We start from the raw sequence: 18,799 nt of genomic DNA, 5'->3' as shown, positions 1-18,799 counted from the left end.
TTCCTTAAAGCCCATTCAACTAAACTACGTCATAACAGGATCCGGGCGTTCTCGGGTCTGGTCGGGTCGGGTAAATGGGACAAACAACTCCTACCGTCCACTCCTCCGGAATATTGCAAATCGAGCGAAAAGCAAACGATGCCGACCCGTACGCGCGCGAGTGTGGGATGCATAGCATCCAACGCTGCTTCCTCCACTGACGCAAGTGTACGGCAAACAACCGCTGTTGCTGTGTGCACACAATCTGTTATAGACACACTCGCGAGCACACAGCCTCGTAGCATTGTTCTGCGCAACCCACTCATAAAACCAACAGCTCGTTAGCTGCCAACAACCGGCGAGCGTACGTAGGATTTACGGCTGCAGAATTTACTTTACTTCTTTTTGTCTTCTTCATCTTACGCCCTCGCTTCACTCGCGGGTATGACTGCGGGCCATCGTGAGCGTTCCGTATCAATTGTTCGAGTTGTAATAACGAGCGAGCGCGACGAGGACCGTGGCTGATAGCTAAATACATCCACGAAAAATCTCGTCGCAGGGTATCAAAAAAATGAAAAACTAAGAATAAGAGTCCGAAAGAGATGCTCACGCCAGTCTGTTCGTTAGAACGAATACGCACGTATGAGAAAATTAGCCTTCACGAGTACGGGCTGCGTAGCACAGCTCCTCCGGCAGATTCTCTTCTTTCCAGACCTTGAAAATGATGCAGTGATGGCCGTTGTCAAAAGGTTGCTGGGTCGCATTCGTAAAGCTCTGCTCGTAGGCGATCCTAACCGTTTCGTCAGTAAACCGTCTGTTCGACCATCTCATGGAAGCCAAGAGACCTTAAAGGAATCATTCCTGACACATGGGTCTTTGCAAACAGCTCTCCGCTTTTACTCATTTTTCCTATGCCACAGCGGCGTCCCATGATGCGTTCAAAGTCCGTGTTGTGCAAGCCGATCTTTACGTGAGTCACCTAAACAGATTTGGATGTCACCCTTTTAAAACCATCCAACCAAAACCCTATAAAAACCATCTTTCTCTAGTTAACAGGATCTATTCGAACGTGGCAAAGGATCACCATTTCTCGGACCACCTCAAATGAATCTATCAATTATTCTATCCTGCGGCATTTTATCTTCTGTCGATTCCCCTTTCATCAAAACAACATGAGCCTCTGGATTTAACAAGAGTCCAACCCCTAGTTGCCGGATTGCAGTTTCAGAATAGAATAAGATATGTCCAGATCATGTCGTGCGATCACCAGTGTTCGGACAACGGACGTCGCTCAGTCCGACTATTTCGTGGTACAATAGATATTTAAATAGTTCAAAATGACCAATATATTATAAGCTATTCAAGGCCTGACCACCGCGTTCCGTTTTCTCAAAGGTCATTATATAGCTAGTTAAACCTTTGACTCTGATATTTTCCGACATTTACCCATCGATCAATAGTGAATGTGAAAAATCTTCAAATATTGATTAGATTGGTAAAAAAATTCTAAACGTCTGTTGCAAAAATCATATGAATTTGTCAAAAAAGAGCGTCCAAAACATTACCAATTTTCAAGGAGATCGCATTTTTCCGGTAACTTTTTCTGGCATCTCGGCTTATCAGTTACTCACTGAAAACTGGCTTCATCAGTTCCAATACACAAACACAATCCGCATCGGCAGTTTCACCAAGCAAGAACAAAAAGCAACTTATCGTCGATAATTACCTCTGTAACCACATCGAAGTCGTCATTTCCAGCGGTATCCTTACCAGTAGGAGTGGCTACAGCGGAAACAAAAAGGAAAGAAAGTAGAAAAAACAAAGGCACACATTAGAACCATTACAAACAGTAGCAAAAGCGGATAAAGCACTCACCCGGCGTCAGATCGATCGGCGGCTGTCGGCTTAGGTCGCACTCGTTGGCAAATGGAAGTTTCTAGATGGATTCAAAAGAAAAAAACAAAACGAAAGGAGCAGAATAGAAGAGGACATAACAGGAAGAAGGAGCAAGAAAAGAAAAAGCGAACATTAGAACACACAGACACACAACGGGTAGCTTACGTCGATAAGCTGCTGTTGGGTATTAATAGTGCTAGCCACCTTGAGTACGCTGGCCAGATGCTTCTCGAACTTTTCCTCCTGCAGGCGCATCTCGGTCAGCTTGCTTTGCTTCTCCTCCATTTCGTGCTGCTTGAGCTTCTGCAGGTTCTGCAACTGTTTCAGCACGTTCGGATCGGACAGAATGGCCGCAATGTTGCTGCCATCGGGCAGCGTTGTCGACGGAAGCGACGGGGAGTTCTTGTCGTCATCGTCCTCACTGCCGTAGTCGAAGTCCAACAGCTTTTTGTTGAATTTGACCTGATCTTTGCCACCGCCCAGCGAACTGTCACCACCGCTAGTCTGACGCATCAGGATTTGCTGGAACTGCTGCAGCTGCCGGATGGTATTTGGATCCAACGGTTTCTGTGGGGAAGGAAGTATTGCTAAGCAACGGAACGGGTTTGAAAAATGTTAAAGCAAACTTACCGTATCGGAAGCCTGCGTCGAATTGCCATGATCATCGTGGCTCATTGGACCCGGTGAATCGTGGGACAACACCGACGTGTTCATGCCGTTCGCTGCACCGGACTGGTCGGCACCACTGGCTCCGCTTGCACCGGCAGCCGCCATTGCCGCATTGTACTGCAGGTGAAGCGGATGCTCCGGGTTGGCTAGATCGAACATCGGTTGGATCACCTCCGGTGCAAATACCATGTTCTTCTGCCACAGATTCAGTACACGGATGATTTTGCTCTGCGAAAGAAAAATATCAAATTCAGTGAAGCAGTTTGTTCTAATAGTTACACCAACATTATCGAAACTATTTGGAACTTTCCTGCCTGATATACTATCAGAACGAGCGTGGACTTTTTTTGCGAGTTGAAAAACTGTAGCGTGTTGCTAATTGAGTCTCGATCCGGTCACATTTCGGTCAATTGTACGCCATTCCTTGGGCCAATATCATCCAAGATTGCTCTGTGAAGTCTTTGTGTCATTGATTGTCATAAGCTGTCTTGACAAATTGTATTCTTCCCTTATCTGTAAAAGGTCGTCACTATTTTTCAAATTTAGCATTGTTTCCTCATGATATGCCTACCCACTAATAAACCCACATCTAGAGGTATATCAACGCTCTATTATTAACTGCAAAGCTGCAATTGTTCAAATATATTAGATATTACTATTATTTCGTGAAAATATTTCTGTGCAAATTGATGGGCTGCAGCATATTGCTAATCTTGTCCCGATTCGCGTGACGGTCAAATGATCGGTTAAATGACCTTCCCTGCCCTAATTTTCCGCTCTTTCACACGCTCAGGTTCAAAATATATTTTATTATATCCGAGGATATATAAAATCGGCGGCCTGATCGGCTTGTGGGAGTACATACTTCAACCGTACAATTCATTAATCTTGAAGAAATTATAGTATACTATCAGAACGTGCGTGGACTTCAAACAAAAATGCATGATTTTCACTGTTCACACAATTAGGCGACGACATTTGGGTACAGGTTTCATTATATTTTGTATACGGGCATAGTTGATGGACTTACAAGAGAAAAAATATTTAAGAAATACTCAAAGTTTCTACTTTCTAAGGAAAATCTAAAGGAAATTTTCATATATTTTTTATATTATAACTTTTGAATCATCGGTCGAAGAACAAGTTGTTTTATGTTCTATCTCTTGGACATCTCCTCAACATATTTTTCAACCTTTCAACAAAGACAAAAAATTAAAATCCATGAGATTGAAAATAACTTTTAAAACTTTTCTTTCGAGTTTTCCACAACATGAGTAACGGTGTACAAATAGATATTATGTACACTGATCTAAATGTGGTTTTAGACCATAGGTCATAGAGTTTATTTGACTAATCTTGAAAAATTTGGAGTCTTGTTCATCTTATGCGATGGTTCACAGCACAGTTCCCGAATAACCATGGGACGCCACAAGGTTGTAATTTAGGAACACTGCTTTTCACGCTATTTATCAAAGGTTTGTCATTTCTGCTTCCGGATGACTACAAAACATTGTATGAGAATGGCGTCCGAACTATTCAATATTATTGGAAATATCGCTGATGGCTTAAAACTATTTAGCGGATATGTTGCGGATTTGCTGTTTTACAAATTTTCAGAGTATTTGCATCCAGAAGTGTTGCGTTATCTCCTCTGCCCAGACGAATAAACCAATCTTATTATTTTCCACAGCTGTCTATTCCACAGTTTAGGTTACTTCCCTGGCCTAATGCCATGAAATGCCACAACTTCTTTACGGTAAGAAATAGGTTCTTGTGCAAAAGGTAGAAGGTAGACCCGACGATGAGAAGAAGTGTTCTACGCTAGGTTGGAGGCAATGTACGACAGCTGCTCGACACGGGACATCAAGATCGTCTACGGGGATATGAACGCCCAGGTCGGTATGGAAGGAATGTATAGACTGGTGATAGGACCCCATATAGCCTGCACACCGATACGAACGAAGTTTTCCGAGGCCCTCTCATCCGAAACACCTTTTTCCCACACAAAGGTATATACAAAACCACCTGGAGATCACCTGACCAACGTACAATGAACCAGATTGACTACGTTCTTTTGAATTAGCAATAGCAATTTGTTCTGGATGTGTGACGAGTGTGTCAGGATGATGAAATTCGCATGTTTTAAAAGCACCGTTTCGTCCTAGGGCAAGGTGATATCGTCCGTCGTAGAAGCGCAAATGAAGGGAATCTCTGAGCTGAAAGACGAAATCGTGCGGAATAACAACGAGGTAGCCAAACTCGCCGATAAGGTCAACGCGGCCACCCCGATGCGAATACCAGCTCGCGATCGTCCCGCTAAACGTCGTCGCAGTGACTTGGAAACCCCAAATAAACCGACTACTGGTACCAGACTCGTTGAGAACCCCGAAAAGCTTGTGGTCAGCTCCCCACCCCAGTTATTCTAGGTGTATCTCTCACGTTTCCACCCCACCGTGACTTCCGAGGTCGTCGAGCGACTTGTTCGAGATGGTCTACAAAACCAGGATCCAAGTGGTGAAAAAAGGGGCCGACCTTCAATCGCTCAACTTCATTTCCTTCAAAGTAGGCATTCTTCTGGCGCACAAAAATGCGGCCTTGAACCCTGATACTTGGCCACAGGGAATTATATTCAGGGAATTTGATGATGCTCGAGCGAATTCAGCGGTATGACTGCCCCCTATCGCACCCGCTCCTTCCGCTACTCCATTAGTTGGACCCTACGATGACTCCGGTGCTGGTTCATCATCTGTCACTCCAATGGCGCTAACTCCAGTCCCTTTAGGACTACCTTCGACTACAGATCTACCGCAGACTCCTGCAGTAGACGGACCATAGTCGCGCTATTGCCGCCAGCGCTCATCAGTCGTCCCGGTCCTACGTGTTAGCGTGCGGAAAAGGGGCTTCCAAAACTCTGTTCACGGCAAGTACACATTTGTAAATACCCTTTCGTCCACTGACCCGTACTGTGTTTCCAGTACTACGCACTTGCATGATCCGTTAGCGGTACTTACTGAACGAAACTTTGCTGACGGCACTCCGACTGCTGGACTTCGGATATTCCATCAGAACGACCGTGACTTCAGACAATCGCATGTCTCATCGTCCAACGTGATGACGGGACGCACTGTAGATGGAATTATGGACGCCCCCGACCTCCCCGCCGCAGTCGAGCCTTTCTAGCCAGCGACCAGCAGTCGTCCCGGTCCTGCTGGCGGGTGCAGGGAACGGGGCTTCGAAAATCGCCTGTCAGGCAAGTTGGAAATCGCTGATCCCAGCCCCACTGCTGATCGGTTCTCAGTTTTTAGTCTATCACCATCAAACCGGAGGAACGGTAAAGGAAGTAGTCGACATGTTGGACTTAGAACACCACGACGCGTATTAGAAAGCTCAATGGAGGCCTCTTCTCAGATCGACACAGTCCTACCATTTGCTGTCAGCGTTCATCTCAGTCGTCGCGGTCATGTTGTCGAGTCTGCAGTCGAGGTCCTCCAACTTACTTTCACAGGCAAGTACTTACGATTCCACGACTTTGTACTTCCTCATTGCTCCTCCGGTTCCAGCGCTGGCTCCGAAGTATGACGCTGGCCTAATAAGTATGTCGTATGTTTAAAGACTGAGAGAGGCTGTTAGAGTCAATAGGATTGTAGCAACTGGCCCTGCAATTGTCCTGTACTCTAACAGCTGGCTGCAAAGTCTGTCGTATAAAAACAGAAGGTCAAGTTTCGATAACGGAATGTAGCACCTAGGCTTTGCTTTGGTTCTATAATTGATGAAGGGACGGTAGGGGAAAGAAATAATTTTTTTTGGTGAAGGAGGAGGAAGAGCGGAAAGGTGAGGAGAGGGGGGAGGACTCCTACCTTTTGTCCAATGCTGGAAGGTGCATGAATCGAACCAAGCTATAATCTGAGATTATAACTGGATTGGAACCCACACCACAACACCCGCCAGGGTCGCGTTCAAATAGTTGTAATAGTACTAGAGGTGGCATTTTGTTAGCTGTTCGCTCAGGATTCAAGTCCTGCACAGTTAATACTCTCAACAGTTCGGCTCCCGATCGCAGTAAACAGCGCGTGTGGACGGCAGCAAAATTTTTCGCTGTCAAAATTTTTCTTACAGTTTGTAAAACAATATTTAATAAAACGAATTATCGGTTCCGTACGAATTGGGAAGTTGGAAATAATCAAGCAGATTAGTTGTTAAAATAATCAAACAGATTAGTTTTTCGGCCAGCGGCAGCAGATATAGAATTAGCATGTGCCTTGAAGATAGTGACAAACAAGTTACATGTTTGGATGCAGACGGAATTACTGGAGGCAACTGTTACTGGAAGCGGTCCGAATTTACGCTTGTGCATACGGTAGTGACTTTTGCGGTTTATGAAGTTCTGCCCCGGAGGCACCCAAAACCTAGCTTTCGAATAGGACATTAAATTGTTTCAAGTTTAATCGAAAATGCTGTTCAGTGGCGGGATTTAATGGAATGGACGAAGAAACAAATGCCGGTGAGGTCGTTTCATAACTTCACTCGTTTATCTATTTGATTTTCCTGCATTCATATATTTTATTATTTCTAAATTTTATTCTTTTACTAAGTAATTAAAATGATGCCAGGTAGACGGAGTTTTTCAATTTTCAGAGAGCGAAAAAAGGCGCTATAACCTTGGCCTATTGCAGCCAGACTATGGTTAATGCCATAACTTCATCCCCGAGGGTCCGGAGTATCACTTAACCTTTATTAGCAAAGATACTCCCAACGACTACAATTTGTAATCTGTAAATTAATCAATATCTTCAAGGGAAGCGTTTGGTACGGGAGGTCCACGCTTTCTTCCTTCCCCTGGATTTCAATGAGTTGAATGGAATTAAGTATCATTTTTAATTCCACTTAATTCTTTGGAATTCTCTCTGCGGTACATGCTGCGCAGTTGGCCTGGCCGTTGACAAGAAAAATGGCCGATTTAAGCAATCGGCATTTTCCAGGATGCCTTCAAGTATTGGCTGCGTTAGTGTGAGATAAGATAAGATAAGATAAGATCAACAGTTCGGCAGTTGAACAATTATGGGTCGCGATTACCACTGTAGACGCAATACTCTATCTCTGCGTAGTTTACATCCCTCCCGATAGTCAACGACGAAAACTTGATGGGCAACCATCTTGAAGCTATCAATTGGGTTGTGTCGCAATTAAAGCCTAGAGATAAAATTTATTTTGGGTGATTTTAACTTAAGCGTGATCTCTTGGCAGCGTAATTCCCACGGTTCTCTATTTCCAATCGTCCATAAGCATAGCCCCGCGAAACCGGCTTGATACATATAGCACCGCTGGACTTAAACAGATGAATGGGATTGAAAACGAGAATCATCGGACCCTTGATCTGTGCTTCGTTAGTGACGAGCTGTGCGTAGACTGTACGGTTACAGAAGCTCCGGTACCACTCGTAAAGATCTACAGGCATCATCCTCCTTTACTAACGCAATTAAAGATCAGGCCACAGCAACGCTTCCGGGATACTTCCGAAAGCCTCTCATATGAGTTTAGTAAAACCAATTTCAACGGCTTGAACGATTTTCTGGGCCACGTTGATTGGGAGGAGTTTCTCCGCGATTATGATGCTAGTCTCGCTGCATCGACCATTTCTAGCATTCTTGCATATGCTATCGACCAGTTCGTGCCCGTCAAGTCTAAGCGCGTACCGCCTAAACCAGCCTGGGCGAACGCTGATCTCAAGCGCCTTAAAACGATTAAACGTGCAGCCCTTAGACGACACAGCAAGTACCGCACTGAAGCCACGAGAATTAGATACGTTGAAATAAATACTACCTATAAACAACTCAATGATCGCCTATATAACGCCCATCAGAACAATCTGCAACGCCGTATCAAGGCAAACTCAAAACTCAAAAAGTTTTTGGGATTACCCTCTACGATGTCGAATGGTCTGTTCGAAGCCGACTCCACCGCTGACAGTGCCGACTTGTTCCGTTCTCATTTCAATAACGTTTTCACCAATGAACATCTCGAACCGCAGGATGTAGCCGTCGCCATCGAAAATGTTCCAAGATTTTCTGTACCTTTGTCGCAGTTTGTTATCTCCATTGACATGGTTACGTCAGCTGGAAAAAGCCTAATCCTCCACGGGATATGGCCCTGACGGTATCCCGTCAATCATTCTGAAACGCTGTATGGAGACGCTAGCGGCACCGCTTGCAACGGTTTTCAACCTATCTTTGGCTACAGGCATTTTGCCAAACATCCACGGAACTTACGCTACTATAAAAGCCGTTGCTTGCTGATCGGCCTGGAATTACTAGAGGAAAGACGCAATGTGGCAAAAGTATGCTTTATTGGTGATCTTCTGCAAGGTAACGTTGATTGTTCAACACTCCTCAGCATACTGTGCGCAGTATTTCTCGTCTATTCAATCAATGTTACCATGTATTTGACTTTAATGGGTCTCGAGAAACAAACAAGTGTAATTTTAGACGTGTTTTATGTTAATAATCTATTCAGACGAGAATTGTAAATACGTTAGTTAGTTAATTTTGTCATTGGGGTGATATTTTACCTGTTGACGTTAATAAAAATAAATAAATAAATAAATACAGATGGCCGGTTTTTCTCTAACACCACGAACATACGTTGCCTACGGGTGTGCGGATATTGACACTGACACCTAACAGCAGTATAAGCCGTCAACGCCGTCCTCCTCGGCTGAACATCAGGCAGCGAATACTGGATGAGGCACTGCCTTCTTTCGAGAAGTTCAGTGCTTCAAACCTCAAAGCCGGTTGTGGCAGAATACGCTTGGCCATTGGAGAGGCCGCTACCGCAGGACTAGATGAAGAGCCCGCAAGTATATATAATGATTGGTTTAAAGGGGAATATCAACAAGCGGTGGAAACAAAAAAGCATTGCCTTTAGGCAGAATTGGTCAAATGCCAACAAGCAAGGAACCAACTGACCACGATTCTGTGGAGTTAAACACCGAAATCTGACATGTGTAGGGACGAGGGATGGAATCTGATCACAAACGAGCGTCAGGTGGTCGACAAGTAGAAGCAGTTCTTCGATGAACACCTCAATGTCGAAGTTGCAGGAGGAGGCGAAACGAAAGTTAATCTAGGAGTGCCGATGGAAGATAGTAATGTCCCAGAACCTGATCTAGCGGCAGAACTTTATAAACATGGGCGAGAAACGCTGGCAATGGTTATTTTCATGATTTGGGAGTAGGAGAAGCCATCGGAAGAAACCTCCCAAACCCTGTTACGCCGGCTGTCAAGCCACCGATAGCACAGGGTTCGTAGGAAATTACCAGGCAGGCTTCATGGGGGTTCGCGCAACTTCGGACAAGATTTTTACCATCCAACAGTTCGCTCAGAAATGTCGGGAGTACAACGTGCCCACGCATCATATCTTTATTGATTTCAAAGCAGCATACGATACAGTCATTCGAGGCCAGATATGGCAGATAAAAGAACACGGTTTTCCTAATAAACTGACGCGACCGATCAAAGCTACATTGTTTTGTGCGCATCTCGGAGACACTCTCGAGTTCCTTTGAGACGCGGCGAGACTCGAGACAAGGTGATGGCTTATTCTGTATGCTTTTCAATATCACTCTTGAGGGAGCGATCCGACAAGCGGTCATTGAAACGAGAAGCACGATTTTAACCAAGGGTAACCAACTTCTAGGCTTTGCAGATGACTTTAATTTCATAGCCAGAAACTTTGCGATGGCAGAGGCAATCTACGCCAGACTGAAGGCAGAGTCTAAGAGGACGGGCTAACAATAAATGTGTCTTGACCAAACGCTCAAAGGAACAAAAACGTGCTTCCCACGGACGGTAACCGTTTACGACGACGAACTGGAAGTGACAGATGAACTCGTGTATTTGGGATTGCTGGTACCCGCGGACAACAACACTAGTAAGGAGATTCAACAACCCCTTTAAGTGGGAAATTGGGTTCGGTAGGCAACGGTGGGCCGGACAAGTCGTAAGGATGCCGAATGACAATGCGATGAAAACAGTTCTCTGCAACAATTCCACCGGCCCCCCTTCTCAACGTGCAAGATGGCTCACCCAGGTCGAAAGTGATTTTTACGACTTCCAAGATGACTGGGAAATTGGCGACGAATAACCTAGGATCGCGTTGAATGGAGACGAAGACGATTGCCTGTAACAGCACGAGCTATTCCGGCTCTATGCTGCTGACGACGACATTCCGGCTTTCAAAATCCTGAGATTTGAATGAAAGAAAAGTCGACACCTCGAACGAAGAGCTAATTGGCATAGTTCACTGTGTTATTTGCTGGTACCTATCACCAAATTCTGCAAGCGTCGACGGTTTGGTTGTAATAATTTTCGATACAGAACGACTGGGATTTGACAAGTTACTAGATTTCTCAGAAAAATACAGGAACGGTATGCGTAAAAAACTTATAGAGGATATCCCAATAGGTTCTTTTGCGGATGGCTCACACTATCGAGACTATCGAACGAGCTTCAGTGAGGCGAACATGGAATACATCTCCTTTTTATTCGTGCAGCAGGATCAGAAACTTAAATAGTGTCAGCGAGACAGGACTATAGAGTTCGTAGTTCTGCATAAATCTCCGCGCGGTTGTTGATGGCACAGATCCATTTACTCGTCTACGCCGACTTGTTGCAAACAACGCTTGGCTACTAGTAAGATTAATTACGAGCCCGTTACGTCGTTACCACTGTGAAACTATCTCGAGGTCCGTAGTAATCGTGGTAATTTCTAGTGAGCAGAAACCAAGACATCCGATATACAGTTGAAGATCATTAACGTACATCTGAATAGAACAAAACTTGAAAACCATCGTAATACCGTTTATGTAACTGCAGAAAAGCATCGGTTCGAGAACTGAGCCTTGGGGCACACCAGCAGTGGGGTTCCACCACATGGGGATGTCGCTTAGATGGGGTTTTATTTCTATGTTGAATTACCAATGGTAAGATAGGTCGATAGACAAGCGGGTTTCTATTTAACATATATTTGGTTTTATACGCAATGATTTTAAGTTCAATTCCTCCAACCTCCTAACTTAACTTTTAGTTTTGGCGTTGATTGCCTGCGCCGTACCAACAACGTGTCTAGTACTATAGTAATAGAGGAGTTGTCTTCGAAGCCAGTCAAATGATAGATTGTTTATTCAAATATTTAACTACTGCAATTGGTCCTGATAACAAATTTTTTTTCGCTGTCAAACAAGCAATGCTGTTCTCTGACAGGTAATCGTCCAAGAGAACTTCCGGGATTACTAACAGTGAATTGTATATCCAGCAGTTTATTACCGAAGCGCTCAGTTTTTTTTCTCAGAGAAATTAACAAAACTTCTTTAGCGAAGCGATAAGGACCGCCATTGAATAAGAATAACGATAGAATAAGTTGACAAAAACAGCTGAAGGCAGTTTGGAAATTTTCGGAACGTATAGCACCTTTTCAAAGTGATTTCTATTTTGGTCTTTCCGTTTTCCTAGATTTACTGACGTTTGAGTAGGCCTGAAAGGTTGTTTGCGGCTTTCGAGAAAGACATTTGATGATAAAACAAATTCTTCTTTTAAAAGTACTTTCATTAATATTATTCTACCGTCATAAATTTTTTCTCCAGCAATCAACTAAAATGTTATAAGAAATTTAAGAATGAGTCCGTCCATCAACTAGGGTCCGTGTCAATTTGAATACGAAATTAGTTACCAATTTTGTAAAACAAGCACTTCGTACAAGACATACTTTCCAAGTTAATTTGTAAATACTCAAAGAGCTCAAAGTTATAACTGGTGCTTAGAGTGCTAATCTAAATCAAACGAGTTTGTTAATTCGATTTGGCAGCCCTTTCTTCACCGACCGAGCTCTAACGGTACCAGAGTCCACAATCAACACCAACACCACTATCACCATTAATATCAATGAAACTGTTAACAGAATCCCCTGCGTCTAGCTGATGGTCTCGTCTAGCTTACCTTATCTTCCGGTGGACAGCGAAACAGGTGCGCAAATGTTTGCTCCATGTTGCGGGCGAAGCGAGGCGCAAAAACGTCCTTCTCCGGACCGAACTGGTGCCGCGACTGGCGCACGATTGAATCTATCACGTACAAACCGGGAATCTTGTACTCCGCCTTGCACTTGGAGATAAACTTTTCCACACTCTGCACGACGTGTTTGTAGAACTTTATGGCCTTCATTGCACTCCGTGTGATCGAGGCCATCTTGGCCTTCGAGATCGGCGGCTTCGACTCGTACAGCCCCGAGAGCTAGAACAAAACACAAAACACCACATTCCAGACATTAATCACTGCAATACAACCCAGAGTTATATTTTATGTAACATTATTTCGCAAACACACTGCACTCGAGACAATTTTCTCGGAACACCCATTTTTTCCTCCTTCCTTTCGGGGTCAGCCTGCATCATCAGGGAGTTTCATTTTTGCGCTTTTTCTCACCTCTTGATTAAAAACTCGCACTGTTTCCATCTTGCACTGATTCTAAATCACTTCAAAATTACGTTTTTAGTACCGTTTAGCCATTAAATGGCATATAACTATCGAAAATCGCAAATTTTCCGCACAATGAACGGCTTCTGCGTTCACACACGCACACGATTTTTTCAGCTTAAAATGGCTGCCGCTCGAGGACTGCGCGTACAGTTGTCAAACCGAAAGTCGACAAAGCGCTACACGCTAAATACACAAGAAAAGTATCTACCCAACAAGACGTAAAAATAAAAAATGTAGGTAAAGTCTTGTGGGTAAAACCTTGGGTAAAACACACGACTTAAATACCGTGGACCCCCGTTCGTTTGACCATTTTTAATCTGAACACTTTTTAATTTGAGCTCCGTTGGTTTGCACGACGTGCAAATTAAAAATGGTTCAAATGTCATTCTCAACATGACATCATTTGTTCGATTCGTTTGTACTGACCTAGCGTGTTTAATCGGTTTCACATTTCGTTTTCCTAACGATTAAGAGAGAAATCCGATCGGAAAATGCAATATTCGCACTTGCAACTGCCAACTAATACCCTAGACAGCCATACAATTGTACCAGCGTTGTACCTGTACAATTGTATGTCTGTCACCGTGTACAACGATAGAATCACGCAAGCAAAGTGGTACAACGGTGGTTTCTGTACCTACCTCTTTCACCGTTGTACGAAGCTACAACTGCTCGATTTTTACTGCGCGCAGCGCCAATGACTGGTAGTTGTGATAACAAAAACTACTGTTTTACCTGACTCACTGCGAATATGCGTGTTATTGAAATAAAACGTCACCATGCGTTTTATTCGTTTATAACGCATATGCAGCTAATATCGATAACAACCGATTTTTTATAAGTTGTGCTTTTGTTATTGCATTTAACTTGTAAAAAGTTGCATAAATAACAATTCAGTTTCACAATACAATTATTGCGTACTACTAGCACTTGCAATATAACGTTTAAGTACGTTATTTTTAGTGATCAAAATCAACGATATTTTCGATGCAAGAGCGATATTTTTCGAAACCTTTCGAACCAACACGATACCGCGAATACAACGCTATGCGCAGTGAGTCAGGTAACACAGTAGGCAGAATTTTAAATTAATTATTATTTTGCAAGATTTTGGCAAAGATTTAACGCTAAACGCTCGGCATCTTGAAATTTGTGTTAACATTTCGTGAATAGGAACAAAAACCAACGCTTAGACCATGCAATTAGAGATTATCGGTGATGAGCACAACCACGTACAACGTACAGCAGTATGTCTGTCACCCTTCCGTTGTACGTGTACAACGCTGTACACGTACAACGCTGGTACAATTGTATGTCTGTCTAGGGTATAAAACAAACCACCAAAACAATAACAAAGATCAGGGCGGCCAGTTCACACAGGTTTCAGCATATTTCGGGTTACCAGTTGTTCAAATTAAAAAGTAACCCCGTTAGTTTGCATGAGGAATCGTTCAAACGAACGGGGGTCCACTGTATATCGAGCTTTTCGCGCGCCTAATGGTGGCTAGTGGGTACACTTTTAGACAATGTTTATTTGCTTTTGGAAACTCCGCTCACGTACGCTTGAAAGTTCTACAACAACAATCAAGGCTGGAAATATTAAATTGACCTGAATAAAGTTAGCAAAGGCATGCTACCGCTTTCCAAAAGTTGTACCCACTAGCCGTCATTACGTTCGCGAAAAGGTGGATGTTTAACATCTGTATTGAAAAGTGAGATAAATGAGTACCAGTAAAGGGACTGTGAGTGGCTTTCTCACGTCCCTTCTGGTACCTGGAAATATCGTTCGCGTGTTGTCTGTATACAGTGGACCCCCCCCCCCCCAGATAACACAAAATCGTAATAGAAAGTTCACATTAAATCGTTTTCATGTCAATTTCAAATTGGAATTGTATAATGATTAGAGTATGTCAAATCGAAGTAAACAATAAGTTGTTTTGCAGTCGTGCGTGTCTTCGTATACAATTCATGACTGTGAATTATAAAGCAGTATAGACGACTGCAATATTTGATTATATCTTAATCATATATTCAGGAGTATTTAGTTGCGTGTTATAAAAACTGCGCAAAATAGAATTGCAAATAATAGAGGTTTTCCGTCAAAATTTTTTATTGCTTTAAATGTTAGGTTTTGACTCCTGGAAATGATCCCTATATAAAACTTTTTTTTATAGAGCCCCTAACTATTGTAAAAATTAAAAAAATAAAAATATGCATATTTTAACCCATTGCTCCCCGAACATACTACCCGCATTTTACACCAGCATCCTCTTCTATTTTCACCACCTGGAAACCATTATACGGAATCTTGTGCTACTCTTTACTCTTGTAGCAAGAAACATTAGTAAAGAAATCGAATGTGATCATTAACTTTCCAGTCGTTCTGCCCTTTTTACTCGGCCGCCAATATATATGTGCCAAAATCCACAGCATAGTTTGTTCTTCGTTTCATATGTAAACATTGTTTGACAGTCGCTTCTTTCTTTCGACGAGAAAAAGTAGGAAGAAGCCAGCTGACGGTTCTTGAATCAACTGCATCAGTAGTTTATTTATTTACACAATAACCATGGCGACAAAGCGAGTGAAAAAGTGCTGCGTATTGGGTTGTAAATCGACCAGCAATAATTTCGAGCTTAGATTTGTTTCGGTTCCTTTAGATACTCGAAAGCGAGAATTGTGGGTAATACTTATGCAAGCAAATAAAATAATCAAGCAAATGTATTGCTGTCAAAAGCATTTTAATGTAAGTATAAAGTATATCATACGTTGTCATAAACGATCAACAATCAATTAATAATGGTTTACATTCCCTAGCTAGAAGACGATTGCGTCGATTACAGTGACATCGAGAAAAAACACGATGGCTTCCGACGATATCTGAAATTGAAAAAGGACGTGTTACCTCACAAAAACTTACCTCTTCATTCAACAAACCTTTCTTTACCACAACTGAGTCATGCAGCTCCATCAATTGTTGCAGACACCAAAACCCTTGATTTAAAAACTCAAATTGAATTTAAAATATCACTACCGGCTGAAGGAAGTTCAAAATCATTGCTACACGGTATACATATTTCAATTGATATTTAAGAAACATATAATTAAAAGTTATTTTTTATAGCATTGCCCTGTGAATATGAGATTGCTGATCCTCTACATGTGGCCGACCAAATCAGTATAATTAAAGAACAAAATTACGAAACTGATAATTCTATTGGACAAGGAAGTAATAGGATATAAATATAAAAATATATTCCGTTTAACTTTAACATATTTTATGGGTTTACAGGTTCAAACGTTGATGTCTCGGTATCGGAAAGTTTCATTTTTGGCTCTTGCAAACCAGATAGCCTCTATGTTCCTACTGTGTTACCTGACTCACTGCGAATATGCGTTGTGTTCGCGGGATCGTGTTGGTTCGAAAGGTTTCGAAAAATATCGCCCTTGTATCGAAAATATCGTTAATTTTGATCACTAAAATTAACGTACTTAAACGTTATATTTCAAGTGCCAGTAGTACGCAATAATTGTATTGTGAAACTGAATTGTTATTTATGTAACTTTTTACAAATTAAATGCAATAACAAAAACACAACTTATAAAAAATCGTTTGTTATCGATATTAACTGCATATGCGTTATAAACGAATAAAACGTATGGTTACGTTTTATTTCAATAATACGCATATTCGCAGTGAGTCAGGTAAAACAGTAGTCGCTCGTCAACATCTACACGTTTTACTGGATCAGCGGAATCTCTGCACATGTATAACGCAAATAGCATACAAAGAAAAACTCAGTTGGAATTTACTATGGAAACAATGAGGAACAATCCGAAAAGATATATGGGAATTAATGTAGAATCAGTTCATTTATTGAAAATTTTATCGGATGCTACGGAACTTTCAGAACGCGACCTCTTTCTGATATTGAGAAAAGTGAGACGTGACGAGCCATATTGGCAGTTGGCTGATTGCTTTTCTATAAGTATCACATCAGTTAGTCGAATTATTTCGGAAAACCTAAATATACTCAGTGAAGCGTTAGAAGAATTCATTATTTGGCCAGAACTAGAAGAAATTCAGTACAACCTACCAAGAAGTTTTAAACACCGATACGCAGCAGTAAACACGATTATTGACTGCTTCGAAATCCAGATTCAAAAACCGTCACAAGCCGTTCATCAAACATTGACATATTCAATGTATAAAAAATGTAATACCATTAAATATTTAATAGGTTGTTTGCCAGACGGTACAATTAACTTTGTATCAAAAGGTGCTGGAGGAAGGATTTCGGATGTAGAATTAGTAAGGGTGAGCGGATTTCTCGAAAGATTAACTCCGCATACAATGGTGATGGCCGATCGCGGATTTAAACAGGTCGAAAATGAGCTGAGAAAACATAAATGTGTTTTGGTAAGACCGCCTAGTACAATTGCTAGTGAAACGATGTCCAAACAACAAGTTCTTGAAAACAAAAGGATTGCTAGTCTACGGATACATGTGGAAAGAGCAATAGGAAGACTGAGGGAGTTCGCTATACTAAAACCACATGCCACTGTTGATGCAAAATTGGTGTCAAAACTAGATTTGTTTGTGAATATAGCGTGTGGTTTAAGCAATGTGCAAAATAATCTTATTAAAGAATGACATACATTATCATTATTTTATACAATGTAACTTTTTATCCTAGTACTACTTTACCAACCAAGAGCCGGGGTGGCTCTTGACGTATCAAGAATTCCTCTGCATTGTAGTCGGTCCTGGGCTACTCGTCGCCAATTCGTTGCGCGTCTCGACACACACGTCGGCTTCAACCTGGTCGAGCCATCTGGCACGTTGGGCCTCTTTATTCTTGGTGCCGGTAGGGTTCTTGAAGAGAACGGATTTCACAGCACAGTCGTCCAGCATTCTTGCGACGTGGCCGGCCCACGTCACTCTCCGCTATCCGTTTGTATTCCGCCACAAATATTCTTTTCGTTCAAACAAGACAAGTGCACGAACGTAAAGTAAGCAAAGTAAAGGCTCGGTTTCCAGCTGGAATGCGCCATTGGATCTCCTTACTCGTATTATTGTCGGCTGTGACCGGAGATCCTAAATATACGAATTCATCAACCACTTGCAGTTCATCGCCGTCAATAGTCGCTGTCCGTGGGAGGCAAACGTTGCTTTCTCTGGAGCCTCCTCCTACAATATTTGTTTTCGACGCATTGACACAAAGGTGACGACGCGTAACAAAGGTTTATAAATTGGTCGAAAAACACAAAATTGACCCAAGATTAGCGTACAAGTAATAATGGAATTTAAAATGGGAAAAGATTTTTCTTTTTTTTTTAGTATGAGATTTTCATGAAGTTGATACCAAATAAAATCTAAGAGGCTTATCTGTACCGAAAACCGGGTCTCTGACATAACGTGATAAGACCTAGTTACCTACTGTGTTACCTGACTCACTGCGAATATGCGTTGTATTCGCGGGATCGTGTTGGTTCGAAAGGTTTCGAAAAATATCGCCTTTGTATCGAAAATATCGTTAATTTTGATCACTAAAAATAACGTACTTAAACGTTATATTTCAAGTGCGAGTAGTACGCAATAATTGTATTGTGAAACTGAATTGTTATTTATGCAACTTTTTACAAATTAAATGCTATAACAAAAGCACAACTTATAAAAAATCGTTTATTATCGATATTAACTGAACATGCGTTATAAACGAATAAAACGT

At 42.2% G+C, this 18,799-nt stretch overlaps 2 protein-coding genes across 3 annotated transcripts in view; one reads left to right on the top strand and one right to left on the bottom strand.

Annotated features, from left to right (window-relative positions):
* LOC128744478 (SR-related and CTD-associated factor 4) overlaps positions 1–13,159 on the bottom strand; it is a 35,370-nt gene extending 22,211 nt beyond the window's left edge. Inside the window, exons 1-6 of one of the 2 annotated variants that reach the window (XM_053841522.1) lie at positions 13,017–13,159; positions 12,534–12,824; positions 2,506–2,772; positions 2,041–2,442; positions 1,855–1,915; positions 1,706–1,761 (exon numbers count right to left, since the gene is read on the bottom strand). In XM_053841522.1, the coding sequence (XP_053697497.1) occupies positions 1,706–1,761; positions 1,855–1,915; positions 2,041–2,442; positions 2,506–2,772; positions 12,534–12,824; positions 13,017–13,046 (1,107 nt within the window). In that variant the 5' untranslated portion in view covers positions 13,047–13,159. The remainder of the gene's footprint in view (positions 1–1,705; positions 1,762–1,854; positions 1,916–2,040; positions 2,443–2,505; positions 2,773–12,533; positions 12,825–13,016) is intronic. The other variant, XM_053841523.1, reaches the window with a different exon arrangement.
* Positions 13,160–16,833: 3,674 nt separating this feature from the next.
* Positions 16,834–17,721, top strand: LOC128739435 (uncharacterized). Its single transcript, XM_053834922.1, has one exon. It carries the CDS (start codon positions 16,834–16,836, stop codon positions 17,719–17,721), a length of 888 nt encoding a protein of 295 aa, XP_053690897.1.
* Positions 17,722–18,799: the final 1,078 nt, after the last annotated feature.

This window comes from Sabethes cyaneus, chromosome 3, assembly GCF_943734655.1.
Source record: "Sabethes cyaneus chromosome 3, idSabCyanKW18_F2, whole genome shotgun sequence".
Lineage (NCBI taxonomy): Eukaryota > Metazoa > Arthropoda > Insecta > Diptera > Culicidae > Sabethes > Sabethes cyaneus.
Note: the sequence above shows the minus strand (reverse complement) of the source record. Positions and strands in the feature narration are given on the sequence as shown.